Source organism: Asparagus officinalis, chromosome 2, assembly GCF_001876935.1.
Source record: "Asparagus officinalis chromosome 2, Aspof.V1, whole genome shotgun sequence".
Lineage (NCBI taxonomy): Eukaryota > Viridiplantae > Streptophyta > Magnoliopsida > Asparagales > Asparagaceae > Asparagus > Asparagus officinalis.
In genome coordinates, this window is record NC_033795.1 from 82,961,295 (window position 1) to 82,981,953 (window position 20,659).

The window sequence follows — 20,659 nt, forward strand, 5'->3', positions numbered from 1 at the left end:
GAACACTTAGGAGGTGAAGTTAATTCACCCTAGTTCCCCTTGATTCACCCCCTAATAGTATAAAAATTGTTACCCCCAAAATTGGGGTGTAACCAAGGGGAAGGGAACTCCCTTCCCTTCCCTTCACTCAGTTTCCCTTAACTTCCCTTCACCCCCTACAAATCCAAACAAGCCCTTAGTGAAAGTTGGATTAAGAGGTAGCTGGTTGCAACCTTTAAAGATTGTTCATGAAAATTTAAAAAACAAATGTATTTTCGGTATGATTACCTTAATTTTATGAAAAATTAAAAATTAAATGTGGTTTTTGTATAATTAAGATTATTTTTGAGAAAAACAGTTTCTATTTTAGTTTTTGTTTAATTTTCTTGCTTGGATTTTATGGTGCTAATTATAAAAGTGTTTAGGAATTACCCTTTAAATTATTAACTTTAGGGGAAAAAAACCAAAAAGAATAAAACTCAAATAATTAACAAATCATCAACTTTGGATTCCACAAGTAGCTGAATAATTTTTTTTTTAATACTCTTACATAGCCTATCGATGAATCTTCAGTTGGGGGCATTTTTAATTAAAACAAAACCCTTGTTCTAAACTATAGATATTGCTAGAAATAAAAGCTGCAATCAAAAGAAAGTTTGAAGGAAACAAAAACTTGTAAATTCTATTTAATTCTTAATAAAAATCAATAAAGATGTGTCTGGAATACCTTTTTTTCTTTTTTTTTGAATGAATGGATGCAACTTTTTTTATCCATGAACTAGCATTATTACACGTGCCATAGATATTAAACTTATTTATTCTATATTTTATACAAAAAGAGCAAATTATATTTTAATACCCTAAACTTCCATTAGTTTCTTAACTTTTATATCCTACTCCAAAATAGTTAAAATGTAATTTTATAAAAATATAATATTGTAATCTTATTCAAGCATGAGAATATTGCTTTCTATGTACTAAATATCAATGAACTCTTTGTAGAAAATACTTTTTTCTCAAAAACATAACAAATTATAAGGAGTTGTTAAAAAAATTCCTATTTAAAATTTAAAGCGATATGTACTTAATAGTTATTTCAAAAATGAAACTTATCATTTTATATTTTAATCTCTTATAACAAATAGCTTGATGAATATGTACTTATGTTAGTTCAAATTCTATTTTCATTCATGAATTAGAATGGTCTATACAAATAAGAAGTTGGTGAATATTAATTATCGTGAATGAAATCATATCCTCGTTCATAATTTAGAATCTTCTAGAAATAAGAGAAGAAACAAAAGAAGGGGGGGGGGGGGGGGGGGGGGGGATCTTTAATTGTGCGAAAAATACGCAATATGCTCATTACGGCCCCCTTTTTTTTGCTATTATGAATGGAAAATACTCTTCAATCTTTTCGGTACGCCGCCGCAATTTTAGGGTTGGGCAGGAGCTGTTCGGACGCAGGCGGGAACGCGGCCCAACCCCCGTTTGCAGTCTAAACTTCAGGTCAGCCCAAATCCGTGTCCTACATTAAAGGAGGGTCGTGCTAGAGGGCTGGATGGGCCGTTAAACCCGACGGGTGCCGCTTAACGGGCCTGAACTAGCCAGGCCCACGCCCATCCTACGGTTCCGACTAAGATTTTAATATAGTAGTGGATGTTTTTGTTGTTGTTGCATGAGTTGTAAAGGGAACTATTATGTTAGAATTGAGAAAAAAAAATGAATCTCTTGATACACACGCAAGTGGAGAACGATGTGGCGAAGTTGATAACGCTTCACGCTAAAATAAGATATAAATATACAAATAAAAATTAATTTAATAGAAAGGAATAATATAGTGGGGCATATTGCTCCGGTGGCCTAAAGAATAAATAAGAAAGCAGCACATCGTTGAGTCAAAAGAAAAATGTCTCAGGGATCCTAAAATAAGGGACCCAATAAGGTGTTGTCTCCCTGTCCCGTGATGTAATATTTATAAACAGTGCATCACGGGACAGGGAGGTGACACCTCACATGTCCCATGCAAGGTCCCTTATTTTGGGGTCCCTGTAGCAGCACTCGAGTCAAAAATACCCTCTCGCTTAAATGTGTTTTTCCCAAACAAAAAATAAATAATATAATTTATAGGGATGTTCTCACAGAAATTTTATGCGGGACTAAATCTGGTCAACTTCCCGTGGGCTACATATAAAAACCCACTTTTCTCAGATTTTTCTGGCCCACGAAAGGCTGACACCCGTACAGATAGCTTGAGAGAGCCACCGAAATGAGACAGTTTTATAAAATATAAATTATTGTAATCTTACTATTCTTTTGTGTAGTGGAAGAACCTTCATATTGGAGAACTATAAACTCTTGTGCTCCCATTACTATCTTAATTTATAAGTACCTATCTTAACTTCACGAGGCGGGAAAGACCGAGTTTTCCCAACAAATATTGACAAGTGATCTCCTTTTATTTTCAAAAACTTCGAATAGTATTGCTTCAAATAAATTTAAAAGCTTGTACACACATTCTACAATAAAACTTGCAAATAATACAGCTACATTTCATTTATTAATATAATCATACAACAACATTGATACAGAGGTAATAAGTAAACTAGGCAACCAATTCTGACCAAAAAAAAAAAAAAACAAAAGAAGGAAAAAGAAAAAGAGACCACACAACCGACGACGATAACGTTATATACACATAAAACTCACGATAAGCTCAATTCTACATTCATTGAACTTTTACTGCACAGGATCATCATCATCACCAAACTGAAGCTCTTGTGTTTTTGGGAGAAAGTTTTCATGCCTGCATGTGATTCAAAGGCAACAGAGAGGAGGAGGAGGTTAACTACTATGTTGACAATATGAGTCCATAACTCATTTTATAACAAAGATTTTTGATGTCGCTTTCGAGCTTGATTTATGTGCATGTACATTATTTGGGAAAATTTGGGACCCAATAATTCATCCCTTTAGAACTGATTCACATCATTTGAATTGTCTGTAATAAAAAAAAATCAGGTATATTTTACTTAAAAGAAACTAAAGAAACAAGTCAAAATACAAAGCGGACTTTATTTTGTGTCTTGCTAGTGCATGGATAATTAAGATAAAAAAAAAAGCTTGGAAGTTTTGGCTTTAGAGCAATTTACATGATGGATCAAGTTTAACACAGTGAATTTTTTATATGATTTGTCAAGCTTTGAATTTGAATGGAAAGAGTTTGACTTTGAAGCCTTCTCGACTTACTAAAGCGTAACACATAATCCACTCGGAAAATTGGTCAACATCAGCTAGAGTAAATAAGATTCAAGTATTCCAATTTTTGCTTTGTGTATTTACTAGTGACAAAATGGATGGCTGAAAATAATATTTTGTTTGGTTTGCATAGAATTTTATCAACGTATTCCATTCCGACTCAGAAAACCAAAAGCCCTTAAGAAACCAAATTTTTATTTAGATTTTAAACATAAACATTAAACCAATCAATTCACCTATTCGTTCATTTACTGTCTCTTTCTTTATCAATCTATGTGTTTTTGTGTTTACTAGTTAATGACTACTAAAAGGTCAGCAGAAATTTACTTACCAGTATTTTAAGAAGGTATAACAATAACCAAGCTGAAAAGTACAAAGTGGCACAAAACGAAGCTGCCGAAGTCACATTAGACATCAAGCGCTTATTATCCCTCGGTATAAACGCCAACTTCAATACATTCGTCAGTTCAAATATCCTATGCGCAACCTGCAAAGAATGCAATAAATAAAGGCATCAAAATTAGTCTCATATGAAAATGCATTTAAGACTTTTATGTGCATACCGCTACATAAATCGCTGTAGTGAGCATGAAGTTGAGCATAGGGTAATTGGGGATAAGGGATAGCAGAGCTCGTGGCTGATCATCGGGACCTCCAGTTCTGTGATTTGTAATAGAAAAGTCTTAGAGATTCATGCATAAGAAAAGGAGGGGGAAAAATGAAGCAAGCACTTTATGTTGGAATAAGTGATCATTGTTACTTGAGCCAGATGTGGAACTGTGATATGTAGGTCTCGAGTGTTATTTTTCCTAGCCACCTGAACGAGCAAAGAACTAGAATATATCAGAAAAATATTCTTGTTGTGATAAATATGAACTTACATAAATGAAATCGTGGAATATAATGGGGTACGTAAAGATAGCGGCAGATCACTTCTTACTTACGCGAGGAGAGTGAGAGTGCAGCTCCTGAATTGTTGTGTGATATTTCTCAAGCATATGTAGATGCTAAAATATGAACAGAATGTATCAGTTTGAGGTATTAAAAGTATCAGGGAAAGTTTCACATAACCCCCTGAACTTTAGGTGTTTTTTATATAACTGTGAAAGTTCATGGGAGTTTTCTTTTTCTCTTTCCTAATTTATAAAGTTCAGGACGGGTTTGTGCAAAACACCCCAGAGCCCAAGGGTGTTTTTGTGAATTTAAGTGATGTCTTGTGAGTGTATAACAAATTGGCACAGGAATGCATACGTTATTGGGATCCATGATGTGTAGGGATGGTATCTGTTGTACGTATACTTCTCCAATTTATATATGTATTCATACCAAAAATAACCTGCCTACAACAACGAAAGGAAATTACAAAATAAGGATGTAACAATTAGAAAAGAAAAAGGAAAAAAAGATTCATGGATTTGTGAAATCTACCACTAAACAAACTGTTATGACAACTGCTTTAATTAATATTCTCAGTTTTGCTCCAGTTTCCTCAAGTTTCTCCATCCACTTTTCAACCTACATTCAACAAGAAAAAGGGTTATCTCAATTAGGAAAGTCATAATAATGCCCAAATATAAGAAGTGGCTCCAAAATAACCATAAAACTTACAGTTGGATGATAATATGCATAGATCATTCCCACAATCCATATGTATCGATCAAGCCCAGCACGAAAATTCCATTCATGCATCGGTGGATATTTTGTTGATGCATGTGGATCATTGTAAGCTGCAGAAAAAGTGGATTTTTTTATATATATGCATATCTTAAAGAAACTAAAGAAACAAGTCAAAATACAAGGAAACTTCTTTAGAGAAATACTGACCTAAAAGGAATGCAAATGGGCGCCAAACAAAATCATAAACACCAGGGACCTCCCACATCACAGCAATCACCAAAAAGCAAGCAGCGATTTTTACAGCAATTACCCATCCACGATCATTGTATTTGTTCATAAATCCAAGAGCGAAGTAGACAAGGAGAGTGAAAAAGGTGTGCATCGGGCAAATGTAATACAGCATGTAATGATTATTAAGGACAATGCAGCAGAAGGCCACAAAGAAATTAAGTCGCCACATCATCTGTTCAATATGACACATTTTTGTTAGAATTTTATTTGATTAATTATGGATATATCTCTGTACTATTACCCAATTGAGAATATACCCATGTAGCTTTAGGGTTGCAGATAGACCCCCTGGGTGAAAACTTTTTTGACTCTTTTACCCATAGGATGTTTATTTGTCAAACAACAATCTTCCCTTTCAAGAGTTAAAAAAAAAGAAAAAAAAAAGAACCACTCAGAGGGTCTATCTGCAACAGTTAAGCTAAAGGGAGTCTACCCGCAATTGGACTATACTATAGGGGTCTATCCGCAATTAGCAATCTTATATGATGTTACTGAAGAATGCAAACAAAGTTTGAGGAGCGGAATTGTTAGAAGGATTGTCAGTCACCTGAGCAAACCGTGCCAAGCTGAAATCCTTTCTAACATAATAGTATGAGAAGTTTCCAAATCCAGTCATCCAAACATATGCAGCAATAAAAACACGGATTGCATTGTAGATTTCTTTTGCAGCAAAGTAGTGATACATCACAAACAGTACCTGCAAAAATATAAAACAGTCTGAGGAAACCCATATTGCAGGCCAAACAAGAAAATATACCATTGGAGGTTTAACTGTCAATTAAAAAAATGTTCCAGTGAGCAAAGTGGAAAACATATCAGCTGGGCATTCTCTTCCAAGAAATTGGAGACGTTGACAAACATGCTTCGGAGTTATACCAGAATGAAGATTAATCTTTCAGCTATTTCTAGAGTTCAACCAAGAAGCCGTTAGTTACTAGAATAGTTAATCCACCACATCCATGTATAAGATAATTAAGTGTACTGATTTAAACAATTTATGCAGCATCAAGGAAAAAATAGCCCTAAGCAAGACGAGTAAACTAGCAAAGTCATGAATCACGAATATAAAAGCATCTCACTATAGAACTAATTTTTTTTCTGTTCTACGATAAAAAAGCTATGTTTGAGTATAATTCACCTGCATCCACCCCTTCCATTCCTCTGTCTGATGCCTATTAAGATAAAGTATAGATTTCCCTGAAACTGGGGACGTCTCATGATGGACCTTAAAAGAAGTCATTGCTGCCACGACGATCAAAAGAAAGTAGAGAAAAAAGAATATGTCCCTGTTGTACACCTGCAAGTGACCATTTATTAGTATGGTGGCCATATCTATCACAAATAATAATGAACAAAGAGAATTTGCAAGACATTGACTTAAACTTGGAGCATATTATATACAGTGATATGGTAGAATCACTGCATGGAAAACATTCTACAAGCTTCTATCTGACAGGCAGTTGGGCTTCGTATATGAATTTTGTTATACTTAGCGGTATTCAATTTAGGAGTTCAATTTAGACAGTAGTACTTGGTTTCTGACTCTGATTGGACAAAATTGATGGGTTTGGCATCACATCTACTATTTAGTCTGGGTAGCTTTTGACTTTATCATTCTTTAATATTTCCCGCTACTTTGGCTGAACATAACATATAAATGGCGTAGTACAGTCGTAGTGTTACTTCAACTCTTGTACACATAAAATATTCTATCGGTGATGGCATTTTGTGGTTTAGTCGAAAACAGCTAAAATCATGGATTACAATCCACTAAAATCTTGAAAAACAAAATTTAGTATGCATAAAATACTCTATCCAGGACAGCAACATTTGGTCAAAAAGGGACAAAATCATGGGTCATAGTCTTTAGAAATTCAAAAACTTTGGAGTACGCATAAAATATCCCATGCGGGACGGAAATTTGTAATTTGGCCAAAAACGGCCAAAATCATGACCTATTGGCCACAAATATTTGGAAAATTTGGGGTACGCATAAAATATTCTATGTGCGACAACAACTTACATTTGGTCGCAATTAGTCACGATTATAGGTACTATTTCGTAAAAATTAGAGAATTCCATAGAATGCATCATATATTCTATAGGGGACGACAACTTGTTATTTGGTCAAAAATGTTCACACTTATGGGTTAATTTTGGAGTACACAAAATATTTTATGAAGGACTCCCACTCTAAGTTGCATGGAAACAGATGCAGGTACAGGTGCGGGTTTGGCTACAAGACAGCAAATTGTTAAAATGTAGGGTATAGGGACACGATTACATATATGTATTGAAATCAATAATGTACATGAGATTGTTTTTTTTTTCATTTTACGTGTCATTGGAGTTAAAATTCCTATCACATTTTAAAGTTTTTTAGTTATGTTAGACTATTATAAATTGGAATGTTCATATACATCGATCCTTTAAGCTTGTAGTTTTGAACTTCATTGGCCTAAAACGAACCCGGCACACGTCTATCGAGTTTCAAGAAATGGACGTGAAGTGTAGGATATATATCCAAGTGTATGGAAAGTATTTTAAGTAACATATATCATATAATTTACAAGTTTGAATAAAAGTATGCATATACTGAAGGAGTGTCCATGAAGTTTGGGTACAAGAATGTGTGCGGTACGGGTACAGCTTCATGATAGAAGTACCCAGGTAAAATAGCTCCCACTTGCGATTAAATCGAAAAATGACCAAATCATTGGTTTTGTCTATCGAAATTTAGGAATTTTGAACTAACTATAAAATATTCTGTGTAGTAAGATAATTTGTGATTTCACTGATTTGGTCAACAACGACCAAGATAATAGGTTGTAGTCGACAAAATTACAAAAAAGTTTTATTGCGCATAAAATACTCCATGCCGAGCGACAATATATGATTTGCTCGAAAACAATGAAAAATCATGGACCAAAGTCCACAAAAATTAAAGAATTTCACATACGCATAATATGTTTTATGCGGGGTATCAATTTTTTATTTCAACGACAAATATCATAATCACAAGTTATAGTCCAAAGAAATTCGAAAATTTTGGAGTGTGCACGAAATACTTTATGGGGGACGACAATTTGTAATTTGTTTGAAAATGGTCAAAATCATTATTATAGTCCACAAAAAATTCATGAATTTTAGAGTATGCAATATTATATATGAGATGAAGATTTGTGATTTGATTGAAACGCCAGCAAAATCATTATATATAGTCAGTAGAAATTTGGTAATTTCAAAATACACATATATTCTATGCGGGAAGGAAACTTTTGATAAGGCTCAAAACGGTAAAAAATAATGGGTCATAGTCCATATAAATTTGAGAATTTTTGAGCATACATGAAATATATTCTATGTGATTGAAAACCTGTGACTTGGTCAAAAGTGGTCAAAATAGTGATTTCTGTCCATAAGAAATCACGAATTTTGGCTAAACTATTTTATGCAAGACAACTTGTAATTTGGTCGGAAATGGCCAAGCTCATCGGTAATAGTCCACAAAATTTCAAAATTTTTTGGTATGCAAAAAATTATTTTAGAGGGACAACAACTTCTAATTTAGTCGAAACAGTCAAAATCATGGATTACAGTTCACAGAAGTTCAAAAATTTTAGAGTACACGTAATATATTAAATTTTGGGGTATGCGTAAAATATTTATGCGGGATGGAAATATTATATTTCCTCGAAAATGACCAAAATCATGGATTATAGTCCACAAAATTGAGGAATTTAGTAGTACACAAACTATTATATGTGGGATAGCAATTTGTGATTTAGTTCAAAAAGGCTAAAATCATTGTTACAGTCCACAAAAATTTGACGATTTCGTAGTACGCATACAATATTCTACGTGGAATGATAATTAATAATTTGGTCGAAACGACCAAAATCATTGATTATAGTCCACTCAAATTCATAAATATTTGAGTATGCATAAAGTACTCTATGTTAGACAATAGCTTGTAATTTGGTTGAAAACAACCAAAATTATGGTTATAGTCTAGAGAAATTCGGAAATTCCAGAGCATAAAATATTTTATGTGCGTTAGCAATTTAGGATTCGGTCAAAAACGACCAACATCATGAGTTATAATCCATAGAATTTTTTCGGAGGATGTGTAAAATATTCTAATTCTATGCTAAATAATAGCTTGTGATTTGGTCGAAAATAGCCAAAATCATGAGTTGGTAGTCCACACAATTACAAGAATATCAAAGTACTCATAAATTATTCAGTGCACAACAAGTGATTTCACCAAAAAAGGAACAAACTCATGGATTATAGCCATAGATATTCAAAAACGTTGAAGTACACAATATTCTAAGGGGGCAATAATATGTTGTTAGGTGTGGGGCAATAATATGTTATTAGGTCCAGGCAAAATCATGAATTATAGTCCACATAATTTGAGGAATTTTGGAGTACACATAAAATATGGACAACTTGTGATTTGACCCAAAACAACTACAATCATGTGTTATAGTCACAAAAGCTTAAGAAATTCAAAATAGTAATAAAATATTTTGTGCAGTATGACAAATTGTGATTTCGTCAGAAACGGTCAAAATCATAGGTTATGGTCTATAGAAATTCAGGAATTTTAGAATATACATAAAATATTTAGTGCATGATGACTACATGTGATTTGGAAAAAAGGTCAAAATTATTGATAATAGTCCACAAGAATTTGAGGATTTTAGAGTACGAATAAAATATTCAGTGCAAGATAACAGCTTGTAATTTGGTCAAAATGCTCAAAATCATGAGCTATACTCTATAAAATTTGGAAAAATTAGGAGTATGCAAAAAACAGTCATTTCTCTCAAAAATCACATTAAAATAGGATCACTACACAATAACCACCTTCGATCATCAATTAATTCATAAACCACCTCTAAACAGTCCATAAAAATTCAGAAACTTTTTAATACACAAAATTTTGTGATGGATCACCTAGAGATTAGGTTGAAAACAGCTAAAATTATTTAGTAATTTTGGACTATAAACAAAATATTGTGTCTTATGACAATTTGTGATTTGGTTGAAAATGGGCAAAATCATGTATTAAAATAAATAGAATTTCTAAAATTTTTAAGTATGCATAAAAATACTCTGTGGAAGGAAAACTTGTGATACAGTACAAAAAACAAATAATGGATTTTAGTCTAAAGAAATTCAAGAACTTTAGCGTAAACATAATATATTCTAGAGTGGGGTGGCAAGTTTTATTTCATCAAAAACAGTAAACATTATGGTTTATAATCCACAAAAATTTGGAAATTTGGCGTATGCATAAAATATTCCATGTGAGACAATAACTTTTAGTTTGACTAAAATGGCCAAATCCATTGTTATAGTATACAAAAATTTGAGAATTTTAGAGCATGCATAAAATATTTTATGTAGGATGATGATATATGGTTTGGATGAAAACGGGCCAAAATCATCGATTATAGTCCACTTAAAATTCACAAATTTTTAATATGAATAAAACACTCAATGTGGCACAACAACTTGTGATTTTGTCGAAAATAGCCAAAATCATGGGTTAAAGTCTATGATACCTAGATACTTTTATCATGAAGTCGCACCCATACCCGACAAGTTCCTGCATCGCATAAAAGTATTCTATGCGGGATAGCAAATTGCAATTTGTTTGAAAAGGGTAAAAAACATGAGTTACAATCCACAGTTACAGTCCACATATATTAGGGAATTTCGGAGTAAGCATAAAACATCCGATCTTAGATGACAACTTGTAAGTTGATCAAAAACAACCAAAATCAGTGATTATAGTCCACAAAATTTTGGAATTTTGGAGCGCGCATAAAAAATACTATGTGGGACAACTTGTGATTTGGTCAAAATACGACCAAACTCATCTGTTATACTTCTCTAGATTTTGGAAGTTTTAGAGTACGTATAAAATATACTAAGCAAGACACAATTTCTAATTTGGTCAAAAAAACCAAAATCATGACTTATAGACCATAGACTTTCAGGATTTTCAGAGTATGCATCTATATTTGTAATTTTACCAAGAAAGGCCAAATCATGGATTATAATCCATAAAAATTCAAAAATTTCAGAGTATGCATGAAATATTTTATGCACGTTGGCAATTTGTGATTTCGTAAAAAATGACCAAAATTATGGGTGACCACATAAATTTGAAAATTTTAGAATACATAAAATACTCCATGCGAAGGAAAGCAACTTGTGATTTGATTAAAAAATAGCAAAAATCGTGGATTATATTCCATAAGAGTTGGGGAATCTTTTAGTATGCGTTAAATTTTCTACACAAAACAACTTGTAATTTGGTCGAAAATGACCAACTTGTAATTTGGTCGAAAATGGCCAAATCATGTGACATAGCCTATAAAATTCAAAATATTTTGGAGTACACAAAGTATATTCTATGCCAGACGGTAATTTATCATTTTGTCAAAATGGTCAAAATAATGGATTGTAGTCTAGTGAAATTTTAGACTTTTGAATATGTATTAAAATACAACTAAATTACCAAAATGGTATTTTTAACACCCTTTTACCAGTTTGGTATGTTTTGCTTCTCCGACGGACTTTCTAATATTAAAAGTCCACTAAAAGTCCAATTATGCAATTTTTTCGTTGCCGTTGGTGATAAAATTTGGTAGGTAAAATGCATGTGACTTCATTTAAACACAAGCACATTGAAGTTCTAATATCCCTCAAACTAATCATGTAAGATCACATGCATTTTATCTTCCAATTTTATGGTTAGCTGTAAGGAAAATGCCTAATTGTACATTTGGTAGACTTTTAGTACCAAAAAGTTATTGGGGGAAACAAAGAATACTAAACTGCTAAATGTAGGCGTCAAAAAATGCTTACAGACATCCAAATACCACTCAAGACAAAGAGAAAGTGGTAAACACCAGTCTCTTAATCAGAGGGGATCATTCAAAGGAAGTGAGACAACATAGAAGAACAATATACACATCATCAATAGAACGTGTGCTGACGTGGACAAGCAGTTAAACCACGAAAAAGGTGGTTAAAAGTCATGGGAAAACAATTTTAAGCACGATGGAACGTGCTGGTAACTGCCCCTGTGGCCGCTGCAGTCCATGCTGCCGCGCCAATAGCCGCGGCAGTGTTGGCTGTCGCGGCCAAATGGCAGTTACTTGGTCAGTTGTTTCATCCCCGTTTCAACTGTTGTGTACTCCTACCCCTATAAATACCCCTTCCTAGGCACGAAATAAAGGACAGAGGACAGATTGGGGCATAGAGACTTGAGCTTTTGGTGAATTAGAGTAGGAGAGAAGTCTTCCTTCTTCACAAACATCCTCAAGAAGCTTTTGGCGATTCCTAGAGATCTAAGCTCAGACTTGATCTTTGAAAGAGTGAACATCTTACATCGATAAGATATTCGCTTAAAGATTCTTACTTCGATAAACGAAGAAGAATATCCAAAAGCCTTCACGATTCAATTAGAATCTGTGAATCGATGGTCCACGGGCTAACGCACCCCCGGCACAGGCAAAGATCCCACGAAAGCAGTGATCCAAACAACGATCATGCGTTTGTTTCTAAAAAATTGTAATCTTCCTTTTGTTGTGTAAAAGAAGTCTTATAAAAAGACTATCTCTTTTGAATTTATTGTAATCGATCGAAGATATAATGAATTCCACAACGAGACCAACTTTTGACGCAAACACTAAAGAGGTGCTAAAAATACCAATTTAGTAATTTAGCCCATAAAATACTATATGCGGGATGACAACTTGTTGTTCTGTCAAAAATAAATAAAAATCATGATTTATAACACTTAGAAATTCAAAAAATTTTGAGTGTGCATAAAATATTCTATGTGGGAGATAATTTGTGATTTGGTCGAAAGCGGCCAAAATCATAAGGTAATTTTGGAGTTTACATAAAATATTTATATGGGACAACTTGTGATTTGTTCGAAAACGGGCAAAATTATAGGTTATAGTCCAACTAATTTTCGGAATTTTGGAGTATGCATAAAATATTCTTTACGCGCTGACATTTTTTTATTGGTAAAAAAGGTTAAAATCATGGTTTATAGTGCACAAAAATTTGGCAAGTTTAGGACATGAATAAATTATTGGACGGATATTTGAAGTACATATAAAATATTTTCCACATACTAATTCATTTAAAGTCATTTAAATTTGTGGTGCTTAGGTATTTTATGCGCGATGACAACTGTTCGATATACATCATTATTCTAGACTAGGTTTCTTTAAAACTGTGCTGATATAGGTAAGAAGGGAAAAGAAGAGAATTATAAATTTAATCCTGTTTGGGAGTTTTATCAAAAGGATAAAGAAGGGAAGAAGATGAAAAGTTTTCGTAAAAATTATGAAGAACCAGCACCCTCCCCTAAATTAGGCGGTAGCAGAGAGAAAGAAAAATGAGGATAAAAATTTTAAGGCATAGAGACAAATTTTCCCTCCATCAAAATGAATGAATGGATATGACATAATTGCCAAACCCTAACATCTCAGCCATCGTTCTTTTTTCTTTTTTTCCCCCCTCTCTCTCTCTCTCTTGCTCTCCCCCCCCCTTCTCGCTCTCTCTGCTCTCCGATTTCACCTCTCCATTGCGGCACTCTAGCTCTGATATCTCCTCCAGCTCTGTTGCCCTCATCATCCGCTTCAACTTTAGCTTCCTTGCTCATCATGTGCTTGTGGTCGCTTCAGGTTTTTTTCGATTTTTAATTTTTCAGTTATTTATTTTTATTTTTTTTCATGTTCTGACCTATCTGTATTCTGTAATAGATGCATTGATTCATGTATATTTCCCCTTTGACTTTTGGTCAAACCTAGTAGTTTTGACAAATTTGGGTGAATTACAGAAATCTAGTAATTTTGACAAATTTGGGCAAATTTCTCAAGCCAATCTCCTAAATTAAGGAAGTTTGTCAATCTTGTGCTGTGATAATTTTTGTCTTCTGTTGGCATCTGCTTGCCTAGAAGCCTTGTAGTGATTTTTCTCAAAGTTTGAATGGTCTCTGCCTTCTACTGGATTTATTAAGTACTTACTTTGATGGTTTGCATACAGTTTATTTACAGAGCCTTCACCCTTGCATACAACAACTATCGTGGAGAGATGTACTCTCAAATTTGTTGACGAGTACAAACATATGCTATGCCAAGCCACAGAGCCATTATCAACCTTTTTGGAATATTTTATTAAATTAGATACAAATTAATTATATATGAAACTTTTTGGTGATTAGGTTTGAACAATGATGGAAAATATTGTTTGCTATGCATATTTTATTAAATTAGGTTTGAATTAATTAAATATTAATATTCTTCCGTATAAAATAAGGACCATATATATATATTTATATATATTATATATTTTTTTATAGTATATATTTATATTATGGAAAAATAGACTTTAAGTGGAGACTAAATCCATCTAGTTTCCTATCCATTGATGAAAAATCTTTCATTGAGCACGACTTTAGTAAATCAATGGATAGAAATTTGTGGATGTCATTAAGTTAATAAGTTTCTTATATATATATATATACTATATAATATATATATATATATATAATATAATTATATATAATATTATTATATATATATTATTATATTATATTATAATCAGAGAGAGAGAGAGAGAGAGAAATTGTATCTGGTACAAGCACAAAAGTTGTGCTGAGTGAGATGTAACATCTTACTATTAATAATGTTGCATATCCCACATCCTCAACCCATGTAATAATGGGTTGCCCTTGAATGTGAGGGGATTTGTCATCTATACCAGATCCAGTTTTTTACTATATATTATATTATATATTATATTTTTTATATATATAATATATTATTTATAATATAATATAATGATTCTACTGGTTTCATAATTAATTTGTGTATTGTCTTATCACATGTTATTTTGATAAAGCTTATGTTATTTTATATAGATATATTTTATTTTAAATTATTTTGTAAGCTAGTGATGTTATGTTGTAGGTTGTTTCCTACAAAGTCTATGTATGTTACTTTTATTTTGAAAGTAAGTTCTTATAAGCTTGTGTATTAGGAATATGCAAGGCATTACCAATAGTAATAATAATAATAATGATGATGATGATGCACAATCAATTTCTAAGTATGGAACTTCACCTTTTTTTATCATTTATTAGTTGTCAAAATGTTTTACTAACATGAAAGTTCATTTGTTAAATTTACATATATTTTCTTCCCTTCCCTTCACATCCCTTCCCTTTATTAGAACTCTCAAACAAGTTGAATTAAGTTCACATTCTTCTCTTCCCTTCCCTTCCCTTTATTAGAACTCTCAAAAAAGTTGAATTAAGTTCCCCTTCTTCCCTTCCCTTCCCTTTATTACAATTTTCCTTCCCTTCTCTACCTTCCCTTCCCTTCCCTTTATTACAATTTTCCTTCCCTTCTCTACCTTCACTTTTCCTACTTTATCTTTCCCTTCCCTTTCCCTAGTGAACTCCCAAACATAGTGTGAATTTAGTTTTCTTTTCCATTTTCTGCTATTTTGGCTGAACATAACATATTCTAGCTAAGGTCATGGCATTAATTTCAACACATGTTAAATGACTTTGTTCGGTCCACCTAGTGCCATCAACAACTCATAATAGAATACCTCAATAAAGGTAACACAAAATAAGGGACTGAAGGCTACTTAAAAGCACTTAAGACTTGCTTCATCAAATTTAGGATGAGTTTATCTTTTTTTATTCTAACTTAAATGTTCACTTATAGCTTCGTTTTATAATAAGTTTGTACCCTTTGGTGCCCCTTCAAGGATTAGACACCAGTACCTCATTCTCAATCCTCTTGTTTACGTCTTTAACACTCTAGGCGTTATATATATGGTAAAATTTGCATTCTCGGAGGACAAAATTTCAGTTTTTTTCCTTTTTAATACTGAACAGGTTTACATAGAATAATATTATGGTGCAATGTTTCTTCAAATACTCCATCTCAAAATGCTAATAAAAGCTCACCCTTTTTGATTCTCCAAATAGATCCGTGCGGTCACACAGATAATATAAGACCATGAAAGCTCCAAACTCTGACCTGAAACATAATAATCGAGAACCCTTAGCTTGAGTTGCAATCTAACAAGAATTTCATTGTCAAAAACTTAGAAAATATCTCGGCTTACATTGCTCTCAATGTCAATCTGTGTTCAACCAAGAAATCTTTATCCAACACAAGGAATCTGAACAGCTCCACAGAGAGAAGCAAATTACACGTAATAAGATTCAAGCAAACAACTAAATATTTTCAGAATATAATTTAGTAATTATAGGCACCGGAAAATGGCGGGTGTTTCTGCCGTCCGAGTCTTCGAAGATGGGGATAGTAGCCCATCCTCTAGTAAGTGAGTATTAGCATCTTCCCTAAATGGACCGATACCAAATTCGCCTACATTTCCGTCATCATTTCTGGCACTGAAAATACTATATCACATTTCCAAATTCCATATACTTAAACCACAACATAATTAAGAAATTACAGCAAAAATTACTAACAATGGAATACATATTTGCAAGAATAATAACACAAAGAGGTCTCAACCCAAAAAAAGAATGATATACAATACAAAGAATTCACCCATATTAGCATTAGAGTTTCTGCCATTAAATTAGACCATCACACCTCGAAATATAAGAGATTAAAGATAATAAAGTAAAAATTTTGGCTCTGGGTTCTGTCCCACAACACTCAAAAGCACAAATAAAGGAATGCACATTTTGCCAGGATAATCGAAATCCAATACATAAAAAACTAAAAATTTCGATCAAATTACAAAAAAAAAAAAAACTGTGTGTGCTTACATTTTGGACGCCGTTCTTCTCTTTAAATACTCCAGGAGCTCAGCATATATCCACGCTATAAACAATGGGATAAAACCCAGCAAAAAAGACACCTTTCCATCGAAAAAAAAGAGAAGAGAACAGTTAGTAGCTATAACAACTCAATGAGCTTCCAAAATCAAATCTTTTTCAGTGAACTACAAAATAATTCAGGATTTTCACCAAGAACGAGCTAGAAAAAAAAAAACCCTAAGAATCCCTTAAAAACGAATTCTTCGAGAAGACAAAGGGGTTCGTCTCACCTGTCCTCGAGTAATTGGCTTCGAAATTTCCATCAAGCATTGACGAGCATTTCACAAAAAAAAAAAAAATCGCCCAAAAAAAGAGAGGAAATGAAGAAAATTTCGTCCAGGCTGGGCTCTTTTTGGCTGGGCCAGAGAGCGGAGAGGTCCCAACTTTTAAACGAGTGAAGGGAACGACGGAACAACGTAGCTTAAACTGAGACTGACATATAAGACAAAAACCTACTTCGGCATTAAAGATTCCTTTTTGTCCCGTCACGTGTTAATAAAATAATTCAACGTGATGTTGATATCTCATATCCTGTATTATTCTTATATGCATGAGGTCGGCTTCTCTATGCGTTAGATATTTGTTCGTAATAATAAGATTAAGGATTTTTAATAAGGGTAAAGAGTATCTCTCTTGTATTGTATAAGTAATGCAAGTGAAATAGTGTAGTTGTCACCCCCTCTTTCACCATTCTCATTCTGATAATATAATTTCATATCCAGGGGGTCAAAAAAAATTTGAATCGTTCGATGGATGCATATGTTCGGATTCGAATACGGAACCGGATATTGTATTTTATGCATCGATGCACGTATCAACATCCTAACGAGTACAAATATGTTGGCTCTAAACCTCCATCATATCATATACGGATACGAATACGGATTACGGTATTCATAATAAAGTAGCAAATTGATCTTAACACGTTGTAATATAGCTCAAATGGTTAATTCTTCCCCAAGGCAATAATCTTAAAAGAATCCTAAGAAAAAAATCTGGCATTATTGGATTAAGCATTATTGCTTGGCGTAGCTTTCAAATTATACAAACTCAATCATATTTTGATAACAAAAAAAAAAAGGGAAAGGAAACAAAATTTGGCCAAACCTGATCAGCAAATTGCAATAATTGCGGCATCATGTTTATTTCGAATATGAATAGAGGAATAAAAACCATACGTATGAAAACAAAAATGTGGAGGAAATAATCACCATTCATTATTTGCCGTGCTTTCCACCATACGAACCATGAATGCAGATGCTTGCGCAATCTACTGCCAGATACAGTACTCTTATCCCATCACTCTTCATTATTGGATTTCCAATTGTGAGCTCACATACTATAACAACAACAATGATGATGATGATGATGATTGAAAATACATTACATATTTCATCTTCATGTTATAATCCCAACATGGGGATGGGGCATGAGGATGAAACTAACAAAGGAATGGGTGAGCATAATCTAGTAAAATATACATGCTGAAGCAATATACAACACAGAGATAGTATATTGATATCACATCACAAAAAAAAAAAAAAAAAAAAAAAAGAGGCCACTGCTTACCCTAGAAAATTCTAGGACAAAGCACGACGGGCGGCCTCAAAATCATGTTGAGCAGATAAAAGTTCATCTTCAATTCTTCTCGAATCCATTTCTAATCTATGCAATTCAGAGTCATTCTCTCTTTTCCTTTTGAAAATATTACTCTTCTCTTCGCGCAAACGAGTAAGAGATTTTTCTAACTCCTCGGACACGTTATTGAATGATTCAATCTGCTTATTTAACTGCTCGTTCTTCTTTTGCTTTTTACCAAGCAGGATTTTCAACGTTGAACCCTCATCAGCAAGTCGATCCTGGTTATTTTTAAGCCTTGTTAGCTCCAACAGGCGGGCTCTTATGCATTGCACATCGAAACCGTATCTCTCCAAATGATCAAGGGTCTTCAGTATGCCATCAAACTTGTGAAAGGAATCTGATATGGCCAACCTGTCGATGTTGTTCACTAAGTTGCTGAAAGTCACCATTAGACCAATAGCCATCCCTTCGCGAAAATCTTTGCATAATTTCTCCAAGGGGCGAAAATGGGGTCGTTGAGGCATCACACGAAATGCTTCCATGGATTCAAAAGAGTCCCACATTGGGGAGCATTTCTCAAATGGCAATGCTGATTGCTCTGGTGACGGAGATTTCTCCACCGGAACGCTCTTTGGTGAGTGTTCTCCTTCAGTAGAACGAAAAATGTTATCTAGTGCCTCACTAGGCTGAGCATTAGAAGTTGACGTTTCAACCAAACTACTATCCGAAGAACTTGTCACATTAAACAATTCTTGTGCCTCAACATCGCTATCGCTGCACACAACACACAGCGCTGATGAAAGTCCTTCAGTAATGCCTCCTTGAGTTCCTATTGAAACTATCGCTGCACACAACACACAGCGCTGATGAAAGTCCTTCAGTAATGCCTCCTTGAGTTCCTATTGAAACCCCTGCACATAAGAAAAAAAATCGCTGATGAAAGTCCTTCAGTAATGCCTCCTTGAGTTCCTATTGAAACCCCTGCACATAAGAAAAAAAATCAAGAAATATATAGTCCCAGACTACCAGGGTCTAAAGTTGGAACAGTCTCATTTACTCTTTTCCCATCTTGACCATGTGATTGAAATAATGAATAAAGATATTAGAATTCCGTTTGTGCTTTTGCGTGCAATGTTTGTGTCCTGATGCTCCAGCACCATGAAAACCTACTAAACATGATGTGTTTGTGCTTTTGCGTGCAATGTTTGTGTCCTGATGCTCCAGCACCATGAAAACCTACTAAACATGATGTCTAAACACTAAGAGACTGTTATTCGGTGTCCTGATGCTCCAGCACCATGAAAACCTACTAAACATGATGTCTAAACACTAAGAGACTGTTATTCGCTGTCATGAAATTGTATATTGCTTATGGTAATTAGCTAAATTAGTTTCCCTGTAGTACGATAAAATCGATTAACATACTCCAAAAGCTTGACACCACTTCACCTAGAAACTCAGAAGTATATACCTAAAAAGATATATTACCTAACAACCAACTTTACGAGTCTGGATCTTATTTCCTTAACGCTACTTATTATTGCATACTGCAGACTGCTAATCTGCAACACACCTTAAAAAATAAATCCACTTATAATGTATAGGCACCTCATCATCCCTTGACGTTTAAATTTGCAGATCTGGACATTTGAATCCTGCCTCGCATAATGCATCAATTTCCTAAGCCTGCTGAAATGACAAAGTTCCATGTTTCTATTAACTTGGCTAAATTCCAAGAAATGTAACAATAACAACTTAAAAATCCAAATCTGCAACCATCACAAATGAATTATGTTTATTAAGCTATGCCCAATATATTAATTTTAGATGGTTATTACCTTCCAATGGTGGATCTATGATCCTTATGCAGTTCTTCCTTATTTTGTCTCGTGCTGTATATTGTCCAGCTCCCTGGAAAAAGAAGCACATTTCATCATGCACTAAAAGTCCAGAAATAATTGGAAAATAAACTTGTGCTACTTTATAAAAACCTCATCTCCTTCACGATCAAGTTCAGGCACA

General features: G+C 33.7%; 2 protein-coding genes across 2 annotated transcripts; both read right to left on the reverse strand.

Moving 5' to 3' along the window:
- Positions 2,507 to 17,423, reverse strand: LOC109831895 (protein REDUCED WALL ACETYLATION 2-like). The gene is made up of 16 exons (XM_020399368.1): positions 17,287 to 17,423; positions 17,006 to 17,097; positions 16,481 to 16,618; positions 16,330 to 16,386; positions 16,169 to 16,241; positions 6,284 to 6,442; positions 5,693 to 5,842; positions 5,062 to 5,317; positions 4,846 to 4,964; positions 4,666 to 4,752; positions 4,489 to 4,577; positions 4,182 to 4,244; positions 3,998 to 4,054; positions 3,801 to 3,897; positions 3,569 to 3,724; positions 2,507 to 2,785 (listed from the first exon to the last, which is right to left on the reverse strand). Exons 1-16 carry the CDS (start codon positions 17,317 to 17,319, stop codon positions 2,780 to 2,782), a joined length of 1,632 nt encoding a protein of 543 aa, XP_020254957.1. The 5' UTR covers positions 17,320 to 17,423; the 3' UTR covers positions 2,507 to 2,779.
- Positions 18,399 to 20,658, reverse strand: LOC109831438 (DUF724 domain-containing protein 5-like; the record flags this gene model as incomplete). The annotated part of the gene is made up of 3 exons (XM_020398760.1): positions 18,399 to 19,477; positions 20,475 to 20,548; positions 20,629 to 20,658. Coding segments are annotated over 3 exons (945 nt in total), but the record flags the coding sequence as incomplete, so codon positions are not given.

What these genes read in the sequence shown, in the direction of transcription:
- LOC109831895 (XM_020399368.1), bottom strand. Translation starts at nt 17,319, where the DNA reads ATGGAAATTTCGAAGCCAATTACTCGAGGACAG. An exon ending in TATTTGGAGAATCAAAAAGG is followed by an intron (nt 6,443 to 16,168) that starts GTGAGCTTTTAT and finishes GGTCACTTGCAG; the next exon opens with GTGTACAACAGGGACATATT. An exon ending in TCATAACAGTTTGTTTAGTG is followed by an intron (nt 4,578 to 4,665) that starts GTAGATTTCACA and finishes TCGTTGTTGTAG; the next exon opens with GCAGGTTATTTTTGGTATGA.